The sequence below is a fragment of the Vipera ursinii genome, assembly GCF_947247035.1.
Source record: "Vipera ursinii genome assembly, chromosome: 8".
Taxonomy (NCBI): Eukaryota; Metazoa; Chordata; class Lepidosauria; order Squamata; family Viperidae; genus Vipera; species Vipera ursinii.
The window spans coordinates 8,495,107-8,510,407 of NC_139519.1; the positions used below are offsets into that span (position 1 = coordinate 8,495,107).

A 15,301-nucleotide genomic window follows, 5' to 3' on the forward strand; every position below is an offset into this window, starting at 1 on the left:
ATGATTTTTTTGTAATGACAATAAAACTCTTGGATGGGGGAAAAAAGATTAACAAATACACAAACCATCTTGGATGGGGGAGGGGGGAAAGATCAGCAAGTACACAAACCATCTTGGATGGGGGAAAAAAAAGATTAGCAAATACACAAACCATCTTGCAAGATTCTAGCCATACCTTCCCGTGCCTCTACTGCTTCTACTGTGGCTGTAATACAGAAGGAACAGTGGCATGCAAAAATAAAGACAGAAGAGAGTGAGTGAACTTAACATCACTACGGTCGCTTGAGACTTAGAACCCCCCCAACCCCAACAAGAGGGTGACGATAACCGGGCAGCGGAGAAGGATGGCAAGAGGGCAAAGATGTGAAAGGGTGCTGGGTCACTGTGTCAAGAGGCCCACGACAACAGATCAGAAAATGGCTCAGCTTCCAGGAGAGCAGAAATCTAACCATTTGCTCGTAATCAACTTTGCTATGAGTGGGTGGGTGGGGACAAGCTAAGCAACCACTTTTGAAAACATTTCTACATGAAAGGATGCTTGTTTTAGATTGCGTTAGGCCGATTATTGTATCAGGACAAGGGATGTTCCAGAGGGAAGGTGACGATGGACAGCAGCAATTAAATCTGAAACAACTAAAGGAGACTCTGGGCTGTTGGAGATGGTTCTCCTACTCCAGGGGTGTCAAACTCACAACGTGAGTATCGTGCCTTTTTTCCATTGCCAGCAATGGGGTGGGTGCGGTTTCGGCATGACGCATCCGGCCCATGGGCCAGCAGTTTGACACCCCTGTTCTACTCCTTAAAATCTACTACAGACAGAAAATGTTAACGTGGGCCCATTTAATTTCCAAAACAGATACTACTACCGAGCAGTAACCATGAATGTGAATGGAGGCAGTCCTTGGGGTAAGAAAAAACTGGCATTCTCCTTCCTCGAGCTGATCAAAAGGGCAGCTTCACAGGTTTATAAAAACATTGTGCAGCTTCAGCAGGTTTGTCTGCTGGAGAAAGGAGAATGTTGTCCGCCATTTTTTAATAAGAGTTTGTCAATGAGTTGCCCATAAGTTGGATATTCTTCACCTGAGGACTGCCTGTAATGATTCTCGGCTTTTTGCCGATCGTGAACATACACCACCTCTTTATCGTTTCATGCCGAGAAAAGCATTCTGAAACTATTTTCACAGTGTGAAAAATGCTTCTTTGTCGGGGGCCTGTCTGACAATCTACCTGTCTGAAATCCTTGAAAATGCCCCAGAAACAAAAGAAGCACCTTCCATGGTGGGCAGCCTTTCTACGGCTCCTTAAAGGAGAAGGGTCTTTTCCTGGGTTTCCTCAGCCGAAAGGGGCATCAAATCTTAAAGAGCAATTTGCTACTCTTTTGGACCACCTAACGCTCTTGCTATAACAGAGCCTTGGTGGAGCAGTGGGCTAAGGCCTCCTTAAGTAACACCAGCTGCCTGCAATTAGTGCAGGTTCGAGTCCCACCAGGCTCAAGGTTGACTCAGCCTTCCATCCTTCCGAGGTAGGTAAAATGAGGACCCAGATTGTTGGGGGCAATTAAGCTGACTTTGTAATAATGCCGCTTGGGGTGTGTGTGAAAGCCCTAATAAGCAGGCATATACATAGAATGAAGGCTACTGCTAAGCTTGTAAGCTGCCCTGAGTCTTCGGAGAAGGGCGGGATATAAATGGAATTAAAATAAAAAAAATAACAAGCCTTCTTCACACAGAGATGAGGAGGTAATCAAAGCAAACCGTGAGAGGAAATCATTGTTCACGGTATAACTAAGAACTCCTCCAACGTTAATAGGAAGGAGATCAAGCTGTTTTGAAACTTGATTCAAATGCTGGCAGTAGAAAAGGATGAATATACAGATATATTACTATAGGTCATTTCCTGGGGCAAATCAGTTACTGCTGTCCAATCTATTGTCTCTCACTGTGAGATCATGTAATGTAACATAACACTTTTTAGTAAGTTGATATTTTTACTATATGTAATGGTTGCAGAAGAGCATTTGTGTGTGTGTGTGTGTGTGTGTGTGTGTGTGTGAGAGAGAGAGAGAGAGAGAGAGAGAGAGAGGAGAGAGAGAGGGGGGAGGGAGAGAGGGATAGCAGCATCAGCCATGATTTGTACATAAATCTATTTTCACTTAGAAAAAAAAATAGGAGACAAAATAGAAGTTTGCAATATTATGTGTGAAGTGGAAATTTAGATTCAGTGGTTCTCCCCCCCCCACCCTCAACAAAGCTGAATGTTGGTGGATTCAGGACAAGTTAAGTATCATGTACATAGAGCTGCTGTCTCAACACATCTGGGAGGCACCAAAATGTGCAGTTTTGGATTATCCCTATTAAATGCTGGGGGGGGGGGGGGGGAAATACTGCCCTTACGTTCTTTTGTACATTTCCAGGTGGCGTTTGTTCAGTTACAGTGGGATGGACTAGAGAGGATTTGGACCTCACACAGCGAATCTCACATTTGTTCTTAATGAAAAAGGTGCAAGAAGCCATAATTTGCTAAAACATCAAATTTTCTTAAATCCCACATTTAAGAAAATTTGATTTATTGGAATATCTTGATTTAGTTTATAAATACTACAATTTGATTTGGTTTATTGGAATATGTTGATTTAGTTTATAAATACTACACGCTCTTCGAAGGAAATCTTTAGAACAAGGAAGGAAAATGGAGGCAATGTTTGTGGTTTTACTGGCCAATGAGCAGCATATGGTTTGATGTAGAGAAGCATAGAGATGGCCTATTCTTATATAAACCTCAGCTAAGCCCCGAAGGGGAGGATTGGGTAAGAAATAACTCCGAACTGATCTGCCTAGGTCCTCTTTAGAATAAGAAGGGAGAGAAAGAATCTCTGACAGAACTTATTATAGCTTTAACAAACAGCAGAGTCCCAACAGATCATGGGATGTCTGTTTCTTTACTAGGTCCTTACTACCTCAAAAGAAAGACACCCATCTTATGTTGATACATAGCAACTTCCATCATCCTTATGTCAACTAAAACAATCATCCAGGCCTGAAGTATTTAAAAAAAGATTAAATCATGGCAGCTGGATCAAACTTTGGTCCAGTTGTCATTGATTTAACCTTTTTTAGACAATTCAACATCCTTCCTTACTACCTATATTGCTGTAGCTCAGGGCTCTTCAAACTTGGCAACTTTAAGACTTGTGGACTTCCAACTCCCAGAATTCCTTGTTCGCTGAGGAATTCTGGGAGTTGAAGTCCACATGTCTTAAAGTTGCCAAATTTGAAGACCCCAGCTGTAGCTGGTAGAAGAAAAAAATTGGTCTGGAGGACTACAGTTTAATTTAATCTGTGCAATCACATTTATTATTTTATGCAAGCCATTCTGAGCACCCTTTTAGGATGAACAGCATATTTAAATAGATACATAAACAAATAGCAGACCATTTCATTAGATGCTGCTTTTCCTGCTTTTTCTATATTCTATATGAATGGCTATATTCTGGAGGATATAAAATAATACTTTGCAACTAGAAATTGTTTAGTTATGTTACGTTACGTTTGCTACCTGACCCTGAATGGCACTCAATGTTATGAAATATGGCATAAAAATGTGGGATTAAAACTGTGCAATGTTTATGCTTTGCTTATTTTTCTCAATCAAGGCTGAATTTCTGATACATGGAATATATAAGAGCCATCTCAAGATCCATGAAGGATGGTCAAAAAACATAAATGCAAGGGAAAGCAGAACAATTTGTCCGCAGCCCCTTAGTTTCAGATAGCTGACTGAATTGGAAATTCAACTGGACATTCAAAGGTCTTTCATTCCTACTCAAAACATTTTCTGTATGATCTAGCTTAACTAGTCTGAAACACACAGAATGCCACACAAAAGCTTCAGACTGGTTTCCATTTAGCATCAACAGGGTAACGTAATGCAAAAACTAGGAGGAAATCTCAAATCTCCAACTATCGTTTTCAATATTACCACTAAGAACAGATGGGTCAAGAATAAACCAATGGCAGTTATGTATGCTCTTTTCCTGGCAGCAGAAGCCTAATTATTATTAGAGGGAAGCTCTAGAATGCTTTAAGTTTCTGAGTCCAGCAGATGTTACATACGTGTATTGGAAATGATCTTTCTGTTTCAGCTTTTTTGCTGGGTTTCTATTAAACTAAATGAGGGGCCTCAACCTTAATTTTCTACCAAGTAAACGTGGTTTATTGTGTCTTTCAGATTTTATTCATACACCATCTTGAAACACCAGATTTGGAAACCTGGGATATGCTAGACAATCCATGGTGACCTGTGCAATTCATCTTTTTTTGTGACAAAAACCTAGACGTCGTGGTTGGAAGGGAAAAGTGGCACTGAGAAAACCTGGATAACTTCTTTGCTGCAAAGTCCAGTGCTTTTCGCAAGACACGTTCGTAAGCTAAACTTCCATTACTCTCCTTCGAATCCCGCATGGAAGGACTTCCCTTCTTGTCTACTTACCTGTCTGTAGAGTTTGCTTCCCCCCCGAGAGGACCCCCAGGGGCAGAGTGCCTGTGGGGGTCAGGCCTTTGAGCGTCAGCACGCTCTCACTCTCCTCTCTGAAAGCAGAAGTAAGGGGACCAATTTATACACGAACAAACACATAAAAGCACATCAGTTCTTGGTACTTGAAATTCTGCAAAGCAGCGTTTCCCAACCTCAGCAACTTACAGGCTTCCTTTGAGGGAGATGGATGATTTAGAAAAATGAAATACAAATTAAGTAGCCGGGGCTGGGAAACATCACTATAGAAAGAATATCTAAACACCCAGCGGAAAGGATAAGACCCCTGATGTAGATCAATCCCATTTGCCCAGATGGCGGTCAGCGGGTACTATCCAATGTTATTATGCCACCATGTTGCCAACCTCCACTTTAACCAGGGTGTGGAATTAAGCAGAGCGTTCTTGGCTCTATCTAGATGCAAGACTGCCTAGGAGTCACATCCACCCTGCTTTCAATTCCAAGGAAAAAGAAAGTGGGACATATTGGGTATGTGGGACAAAGAAACAGCTGATACTCCTTAAAAGCTTCACTATGGGAGATGCTTTTTTGAAGTATTCACACATTTTTTTAAAAAAATCCACAACTACCTGGATAAGATACGTCTTGGGAAAATGCTGGTTCCAGAAAGAATGACCCACACAGTTGATCTATATAACCGACCTTTGTGCTTGAGGATTTTCAATCCTTTGAAACTTTTGTACTTTTCCCAAATGGGGCTCATGGTGAGCATCTTTGAAGTGTGCTGATATAACAGAGGCAGGTCTGGCAAAACGATTAAGCAACTTTATCTTCCCTTTCTGACCAAGATTCCCAAGAAAGAGCAAGCTTACCGAAGAACTGAAAAGACTCGTGCCATCTTCCCAATGGCCCTGATCTTATTCCTGATGATCTCTTTACGGGCATTTGTGCCTCCTTAGGAAAGAAGAATCAAAAAGGTTTTTTTTTAAAAAAAAAAAGGATGAGGTACAATAATGCTTTAGGTCAGTTGATGCCAGTATGCAGCATCTACTTGATTCCAGGAAAGAGAAACCAGATTACAACTTTACAGCTAAATCGCATTAGTCGGTTACGGAAAAGTCATGATCAGAATGAGAAAGGAGAGCAGGTGACAGACAAGGTGACACACAGAAAGTCCAAAATGGGAGGAGAAATGACCACAAGAAGAAATAAGCCAAGTGTTATTCAGAGCAACAGACCTCTCTGCTTCCCACCAGTGGGTCTGACCACACAACACAAGGGAAGTAACATAAATGACACAGAGACACAGCTTGGCAATGCGTGGACACAATGACAAGACCAAGTGAAGGTGAAAAGGATTCTGGGCTTGCAGAAGGGAGAGTGGTCACACAAGCACGCTCTTCAGATGCAGAAGAGGAGTGGCTAGAACTTTTGCGGCTTCGTTCAAGCTCTCGTTTAATACAGCATCTTAGGGATAAGCCCATTCCCTTTCACTACACAGACCAAACATGGGTTGAAAAGAACGGAAACTTGGGGGAGACAGGACTCAACCATAAACTGACTGGCAAATACATCTTCTCCGAACTGAGATCTTATTTTGCTTGTTGGTTATGACCCAACTAGGCATTAAGAACAGGAGAAGCCAAACTGGAGATCTGACATGCGCCAATGGATCCAGCCATGCATAAGGTGGCTGCATTCAAAAGTCAAGAGAAATGTGACCCCACCACACACCGTTCAGGTTCCTGAAGGAACAAAGCAGGGTTAAAAAAAAGAAAGAAAGAAAGAAACAAATCAAACACACCATGTTCATGTTAAAACTGAAGGGGAGAAGGAAAATGGGAAAATGGCGAGGCTGTCCAACTAGTCAGCTATTCAAAATCCACTCCAAGGAAATCTGGTGGCACAGGCAGTGAGAATTAAGCTTTTAGCAAATTCTAGCTGGGTACCTTTCGGATAGCTTGAAATGTAGTTATCTTCAGGGAGAGGAGACACCAAGTATACAAGGAGATGAAGATAGAGATAGAAGAAACAAATTTAATTTCCATGGGAGGGAGCGAAGAACATTAAAAAAAAAACGCAACGGGGCAAGGAAGTATTTTTCTTTTGCACTTCTGCTAAGCCTTCCTCTCTTTCACTAAAACCTTATTCGCCAAACTCTGGGATGACAATCAACTTGACTTCTGTTTTCCACATGTTATCACCTAAGTATTACTAAGGCCCAAAAAGATGAGGTTGATTTTATTTCTGAAGAGTATGCAGAAATGACAGATAAAGCTCTTTAACGATCAATAACTAAAAAAGCCTTGCTTCAACAATCTTTTTCATCTTTTAACAGCATTTGAACTAGTCGGCAAACAATGTTTATGTTCTTAGCAAAATATTTTCGAGCTACATGAGGAAGAGCCAAAACAAGTTCTCAGAACAATCCACAATATTGCCAGGCATGCGACTTACACACACATTTTGTCTTACATTGTTTTAGGCACGAATAGGATAGTGTTTACCACTGTAAACTTCATGGTCCCATTCTGCCCAGAATATGTCTGGAGTGTTGGGTTTTTTAAAAGATGTGATAAACAAGCACCCTTTATCTTAAATATGTCATTGATTGGACCAGATGTTGATGACTATCTGATCAAGTCAATTTCATCCACAACTCCATCAACTTATCCTGGGAACAGGAATGGGAGCAACACACGCAAAGAGCAGTAAACATTCAAGCTTTCTACCTTGATCAGGCTTCTTCTGTTTACGTCTCCCTTTCTGTTCTCACAATTTTGATAAAAATAGCAAGCTGAGGATGATAGATCAAAGATAAAGCCACGATAGTAGAGTGGTGGGTGGGGAGAGGGGTTAGTAGTTCTTTATGCACAAAGTAACAGCTGTCTGTAAACCAGCCAAAGATAGATAGCAAGCTTAAATTATGAATTGAAAAGATGGCCACAAAATGGTGCTAAGAAAAAGGCTGCATATTGGAGATTAAAACAAACCCCCCCCCCCGTCTCTCCGGATTTACTCGAAACCACCCAAGACCCTGAAAATGTCGCAAAAGGGTTGTTACCGTCCAATATTTCATCTCCATCTGAAATCAGCTCATCGTCGGAGCAGATGTTGAGGATGTTAACCAGCATCTCTGTAACTGCAAGAAGTAGAGAGAAAAAGTGATGAAGCATCACCATCCAACATGGGCTGGATCTAGGTCCCAAAGTTGTTTGCTTGCCTGTTAAAGTAGCTTTGGGACAGCCTTGTCAACCCACCCACCCCCAAAATAACCACCCCCCTATCTGATCTGTTTGTGCTAAATTGTATGCACAATCCATCCACACCAAGAGGTAGAGAGGTCAGTGGGACCTAGAAAAGGCCTTCCAGTGAGGCCTTCTTCCCCTTCTTCCGGGAGCCAGATCAGCAACAGCTATGATATTTCAAAAAGCAGCCCAAATTGAGTTATTCTATAAAGCCTTTGAAAGCTGATATCATCTCCTGTGGCTGACTGAACAAGGGTTAAAACTATTTTAACTTTTTAAAAGCTGTAGATTTATTATGCTTTTATCTCATGCTGTTTTTTTTTCTATATTATTATTGTCATAAACCACCAGGAATATTTTGGTCTTGGGGACACATAATTAAGTAACTCCGGTAGAAATCCGAAGTCGTGCTTTTTTTGAACAAATGACACACAGTTTAAAATTGAATTGCAGGAACTGTAAGAAGCAAGCGATGTAATCTGCCAAATTAGATGCAGAAGCCATCTATGAGCCAGACCCCAAGCACTTGGACCATGATCACATGACTGTTGGGATGCAGGGATGGCTGGAACTGCGAGGACCACTCCCAAGTTCTCCTCATTCAGCACTGTCGTAAGTTTGACTGGTTGCTATACAAGTGGTTGTGACTCAGGGATTACCAGTATTTCTCAGTTGGACAGACACACTACAAAATTTGACTTTCCTTTAATCTAATCTATCAGAAGATGCAATTGGACAATTCCAGTACAGTGTTTGGTGCCATTTCTTAAACATAAGATGCTCCAGGATCTGTGTGAGTTGATGTTATTCTTGAAGTAAGCTCTTCCTTGTGTTTCTCATAGATTGTGTCCTTTTGAACTACCTGTGGCTTTATGCTGAACTGGCAATTAAGGAAATTCTGTAACTTTTAGAACTGTGGAGAGTTTTAAGGCTATTGAGAATGGCAGCGAAATATAGAGCCTTTAAAGATTGGTATAAGACTTTGCAATGGTTATTACTCTTTCAATTCTCATAATCCCCAGGGCATTCTCTCTCTCTCTCTCTCTCTCTCACTCTCTCTCTCTCTCTCTCTCTCACACACACACACACACACACACACACACAGAGAGAGAGAGAGAGAGAGAGAGAGAGAGAGAGAGAGAGAGAGAGAGAGAGAGAGAGAGAGAGAGAGATAAGGGACTAAGCATAAAATGTAGTAATACTGTCAATGTATTTTAGGACTATAATAGGAGTTTTAGGAATAAGAACCAAGTCTATAAAATGAAGATTAAATTAGCTCCAGAAGAAAGGGTATCTTAGAGAGAGAGAAAAACCAGCAAGAAAAGGATAATTCAAACAAATAAGCTTTGATTATTGAAGAACGGGGGCCTATAAGGGTTGTGCCTACTTTGCCAACAGAAATATTTAATCACAGCTTCCATCATGTATTTTCCAAAACAGAAAATGCTGGTTTTGTTCATACTGTTTTTCAATCTGTTACAAATTTAGTCTAGACTCCCCACTACAGTGATACCAGCCAGTGGCCTGCTTATTTTTTAAAGGTTAAGTTGCTCTGAAAGCCAGATTTTGCATAGCTTCATCAAAATAAGAGTGCTTTAGAAAGCAAAGGTTTAGAGGGCAGGGCCTACATCTAGCCCAGGCTAACCAATCCTGTTGTTCCAGAGGACTTTTTCCTCCACTTCTCGGTTAACCCCTTTTGCTACTGGGAACTGTTGACCCCTTACCCTTTTCTCCCACAAAAGGCAGAGACCATGTGAAAACATCCATGAAATTTGGAAGCCAGTACGGGTGCGGAGAGCAGTTGAACTGTCTGATATTCATGACATTATTTTCATATTTTAAAACAGCAGCTAGAAGAAAACAAAAGAGGATGAGGACTGACTTACACCTTCCTTCCAAGGTTTACAGGGCTCTGAAAATACAGTTCTGTTATTAGGTAAGACAGCCACTAACCAAAATGAAACATCCCACCTGAGACAAAAACATTAGATAAAAATTATTGCTGCTAGAGGCCAACCGCTGAAAACTGAAAAGAAGAGGAGTAACGCCACGTCCAAATGTATTTCCGTGCTCTCTGTTATTGTTGTGATTCAGGGTCAGCCTGTGGGTTCGGCAGTTGGGTCGGACGACTCAGAGGAGGAGGAGGGGGGTGTTGAAGAGCTTGCTGATGATGGCCTTGAGGCTCCGCAGAGCCCTCAGCCAGGCCCCTCCCACCTGGTCACGACGGAGACCCAGCTGTGTGAGCCTGACAGCGTGGATCAGACATGTCAAACACAAGGCCCGGGGGCCGGATCCGGCCCGCGAAGTGGTTTCATGAGGCCCGCGAAGCCATCCTGGAAACAGTGAGGGAACGGCCCCCACTGCCTTGGCCCTGGCCCAGAGTCCCTCCTTCTGCCAGAGACCCCCAGATCTGTCCCACTCTTGCCCAGACCCCCAAAGGCACCCTTGATGCGAACGATGTAGAGCTGGCCACGCCCACCCAGTAGGCCATACGCACTCTAGCCACGCCCACCCAGTAGGCCACGCCCACCCTGGCCATACCCACCCGGCCCCTTGAGGGCAACCACAATGCTAATGCGGCCTTCAATGAAATTGAGTTTGACACCCCTGGCGTGGATGAAGATGACCCACAGCTGGCCCTGTTCAAGGACGCCCGACGCAGGAGGCAGTCAATCAGGAGTAAACAGAGGAAGGCAATGGGGCACCTCGGAAGGAGGCAGAGAGAAGCCACGCCCTGAACTGTATAAAAGGGGAATGCGTGGGAGGGCTGGTTTGCTGAAGGCAACCGCTTGAATAGTTCCTGTTTCATAGCTCCTGTTTCATGGTTGGTGTCTTGTTTTGCTCTGTTTTATGTTAATAAATTTGGCAGGCTTTATTCCAGCCTCTTGCCGTTTGTAAAGGGGTTGTCCCTGCTTTTTCTGCAGGGCTGGTTAGCAGGCTGGTACAGAACAGTTATGGACTTACATGCTCTCTTCCTCTAGCCCAGTGATGGCGAACCTTTTAGAGACTGAGTGCCCAAAAACTGCCCCCCCACCTGCCTGTGGAGCCACCCACCGCCTCCACGGCCCACCGCGGATCACCCATGCGGCCCAGCAGTGCCATGGCAGTGGCAGCTGTGCCCTCTGCCCGCGCCCCGCAACATCAACTGCTTGCAATGGGTACGAGGGCGGAGTCTTGTCCCCACTGCTTGGCTGCCATGTCCTTGGCTGTGCTGCTCCATGCGGGCTGTGCTCGGGGGCGACTCTCCTCTGGGGGGACTGCTGGTGAGGAGGGGGCCATGGGGGAGGTGGGTCTGGGGCAATGGCATGCGTGCCCACAGAGAGATCTCTGAGTGCTGCCTCTTGCACCCGTGCCACAGTTTCGCCACCACTGCTCTAGCCTGACTGCAAAGAGTCATTGGCTTCATTTTTTTCAATGGCAGAGATTACAGTTAGTCCTTGATTTACAACAGTTTGTTTAGTGATCGCTCAAAATTAAAATGTGACTTATGACTGTTTTTCATACTTACAACCACTGCAGCATTCCCCATTTGTCACGTGATCAAAATCCAGATGTTTGGCAACTGACTCGTATTTATGACGGTTGCAGAGTCCCGGGGTCATGTGATCACCTTTTGCGACCTTCTTTCAAGCAAAGTCAATGGGGGAAGCTAGATTCACTTTAAGAACTGTGTTATTAACTTAACAACTGCAGTGATTCACTTAACAACTGGGGTAAGAGAGGTCCTAAAATGGGGCAAAGTTCACTTAATACGATTCACTTCGTAACAGAAATGTTGGGACTACCTGTACTGCTATGTCCGCAGCAGAAATAACAGAGATAGCATGAACAATGGTTTGTCCTAACCAGCCAGTTTCAAATGATGGTTTTACAAGATTGATTGTTCGGATGAACTGAATGTATTAACAACTAATTCTTGGTTCAGACACAATAAGTCATATAACTGGTTGAACAGCAAAAGAACTGGTTTCTATCTCCTCTTTATAGCGATATTAGAGGATGGGGCAACCAAATACCAAAATCATTAACCCCAAATTTCAAGCTGCATCTCGATAAGGACAAGCATTTCCACAGGAACAGCATCCAACAGATTCTGACATTCAGTTAATATTTGTTAATCAGATTAGCTTCCCACCTGTTCCAAAGAGTTTTGGACTGTCCTCACATCAACCCTGTGAAATGAGGCTACTTGTATAATGTCGGCTGAGCAAACAACTCCCTGTTCCACAGTCCCAAACCTTCCCGTGATTACATAAATTCTGCACATGGCCAGGAGAACTGGAAATGAAACCATCCCAAAACATCAAATTTGGTTCATTCAGGATGACAAGGAAAGTCAAGCTGGGCCAGCGAAATGTGGGAAGTTCACAAATATTAGGGACGTGGTGGCTCAGTGGGTTAGGACGCTAAGCTTGTCGATCAGATGGTTGGCAGTTTGGCGGGTCGAATCCCGAGTGCCGTGTAACAGAGTGAGCGCCTGTTACTTGTCCCAGCTTCTGCCAACCTAGCAGTTCGAAAGCACGTAAAAATGCAAGTAGAAAAATAGGGAGCACTCCGGTGGGAAGGTAACAGCGTTCCGTGCGCCTTTGGCGTCTAGTCATGCCAGCCACATGACCACGGAGACGTCCTCGGACAAGCGCTGGCTCTTCGGCTATGAAACGGAGATGAGCACCGGCCCCTAGAGTTGGAAATGACTAGCACGCACGTGTGGGGGAACCTTTACCTTTTACCTCACACATATTGCAGACCAAGCTCAGGACCACAAAGGATGCTGTCCAATTGGAACAAAAAGCGCCAGAGTGAAAACTGAAACAATTCAGGGGGAACATTTAAGATTCCAAATGACAAGAGAAAACTTCTTCATAACCACAGATAGTCCTCAACGTACAAACACAAATTTCTGTTGCCAAGCATCAGTTTCGCCCCATTTGATGACCTTTCTTGCCACAGTTGTTAAAACAAATCGCTGTAGTTTTTTCAGTTCATAATACGGTTTGTTAAAGTGAATCTGGCTTCCACATTTATTTATTTTTATTTTTTTATTTTTTTATTTTTATTACATTTATATCCCGCCCTTCTCCGAAGACTCAGGGCGGCTTACAAGCTTAGCATGGACTTTGCTTGTCGGAAGGTCACAAAAGGTGATCACGTGACTCCAGAATAATGCAAATATGAGTGAATTGCCAAGCATCTGAATTTTGATCAGGTGACCATGGGGATGCTGCAATGGTCGTAAGTGTGAAAAACGGTCGTAAGTCTTTTTTTTGAAGTGCGGTTGTAAGTTTGAACAGTCACTAAATGAAGTGGTGTAAGTCAAGGATTGCCTTTATTCCACTCTCCTCTTTCATAATAATCTTCAGGCTAGGGAGAATTCCAACAATGGGAAAAGAGGAAGAAGAAACAGATGAAGTGAGGGATGTTGTTATGTTCTTCTAATATAGAAGGGACACATGGTCATAACATTCCCAGCAAAACAATGACAAAACAAAAATCAGACAAAGATAGTGTACTTTTTTTTTTTTTAGAAATCTACAATAATCCAACTTAGGCACCCCTCCCATACATTCAACAACTTACCCTTGTTGTTATAGACGTCTAGGTAATTTGGTGCAGAAAAGATGGTGATGAGCGATGGAAACCCTGTGGTTTGGCTCTTTCTGTACATTCGGTACCTGGAAAAGCAGGCAAAGGCTGAGCAGCCTCTTTTGATAAACCATCTTAACCAAGAAAATTGTTCAACCTAACTTGTTACAAACCTACCCTGCATCCTGGGCTTCGTGTGCTCGGATCACGGATAACAAATTATTGTTTTGCAAAAATTCACAAATTGCAGGGTAACTGAAAGATAAGATTTTAGAGACATGTTAGTATGTGCTGAAATAACCAATTATCTTTAATGAGAAGCTACCTGGGAATTTACACAGATGGGCTTTATCACACAGATAAAAATGTTGGTGAAATCTTATAAACACTTAGGAAGGTTCCGCTATTGCAATAAAAATTTCATGAAAAAATTAGAAGTAAAATGCAATAGTCAGTTTGAGAATTACAGATTCCAGAACATTTTCAAGGATGTGTTTAGGTTCAAAGAAAAAATATGAAAAGGATGAGATCTTGCATAAGATTGCCCTATCTGACTGAACAATTATTTCATCCCCGAAGAATACTAGATGCATGTTATAGTTACACAGTTCCCATTATTCACTTTAATTTTTGGCCAGAGGTGATAGCTAATAAGAATGCTGCCTTCTGCATAAGCACTCACAAGTAAGTCACGTTTATAAAATGTGAAGATTTCTCACAATTTTGAAGACTGCCATATAAGGAATCTTGGTGATGGATTACGCTCATTACCCTCAATTCAAGGTACGTTCCTGCACTAAATTCCTTTACAATTCTCTGTAGCCCTTATAAACTTGTTCCAAAAATGCTCTTGTTACTATTTAGATCTTGCAAATTAGCTCAGTGAACAATAAGCAGCATTAAGGTCTTGCAGATATCTAAATTATTGGTAACTCAGCGGCGAATCTTTATTGTGTTATTTTAGAGTGAAACATTTTAACTCTCCTATAAACAAAATGTTGCTGAGTTCCAAATGCCCAGAGGCCTGGGCCCTGCAGCCTCATGCCATTCCTTTTTCATTTTTAGGTACGTTGTTTGAACGCTGACTCACCTGTAGAAATAGGAGCAACCTCGAACAGTGTTGTGAGTAAAGTGCTCCAGGGTCTTCTCATTGCCATAATCTTCTGATGGATCAGACCACAGTAGGTCACACATTGGACCAAAGGCTGGAGGCTCCTTAAACCTGTCTAACTGAAAGACAAATACACGCCAAAAAAAGAGAGGCAATTATGAATGCGAATATTCTTAAGATAATAAAAACACATTATTAAGACATGCAAAACAGGCCAGGTGCAGAAAAGGTATCAATAAAATAGCAATGCCCATTATGACAGAGTACCCCAACCTTTCCAGCTTTGTGGAGCGGGGGGAGGAGAGGAGATGGTTCTGCGCAAGGGGCAGGCAAGCGTGCATGCGCACTCACCTCATGCAAGAGGGGATGTGCATATGTACTTGCCTGCTGCTTTGGGCGACCCGGTTTTAAACAGCCGAGGGCCTGGTAATGGGCTGAAGGCCAGGGATTGGGGACTTTTGCATTGAGAGATATTTTGGAAATAAATACCTAACATGTTATCGATACTGATTTCCATGGAAGGAATATCTACTCCATGGAAAGTAGGCCTAAGCCAGGGGTACGCAACCTTTTATGACTCGTGGACTTCCAACTCCCAGAATTCCTGAGCCAGCCATGCTGAGGGGAAAGGGAGAGGTTTCCAAGCTGAGCCATGTTGGCTCAGGAATTCTGGGAGTTGAAGTGCACGAGGCATAAAAGAGCCAAAATTGCCTACCCCTGGCCTATACCATTTCAGACCAAAGAACCATTCTGGCTGAGGAATTCTGGGAGCTGAAATCCACAAGTCACGAAGGGGTTATAGTTCCCCCATGCTGGCTCAGGAATTCCAGGAGTTGAAGTCCACGAGTCATAAAAGAACCAAGGTTGC

General features: G+C 42.9%; 1 protein-coding gene across 6 annotated transcripts in view; it reads right to left on the reverse strand.

The window, feature by feature from the left end:
• Positions 1-15,301, reverse strand: part of PPP3CC (protein phosphatase 3 catalytic subunit gamma) — a 78,464-nt gene that overhangs the window by 8,498 nt on the left and 54,665 nt on the right. For 4 of the 6 annotated variants that reach the window (XM_083368454.1, XM_083368455.1, XM_083368458.1 and 1 more), the window contains exons 6-13: positions 14,413-14,552; positions 13,500-13,577; positions 13,317-13,411; positions 9,464-9,589; positions 7,556-7,633; positions 5,364-5,445; positions 4,489-4,586; positions 176-205 (exon numbers count right to left, since the gene is read on the reverse strand). In XM_083368454.1, coding sequence (XP_083224580.1) covers positions 176-205; positions 4,489-4,586; positions 5,364-5,445; positions 7,556-7,633; positions 9,464-9,589; positions 13,317-13,411; positions 13,500-13,577; positions 14,413-14,552 — 727 coding nt within the window. The remainder of the gene's footprint in view (positions 1-175; positions 206-4,488; positions 4,587-5,363; positions 5,446-7,555; positions 7,634-9,463; positions 9,590-13,316; positions 13,412-13,499; positions 13,578-14,412; positions 14,553-15,301) is intronic. The other 2 variants (XM_083368456.1, XM_083368457.1) reach the window with 1 other exon arrangement.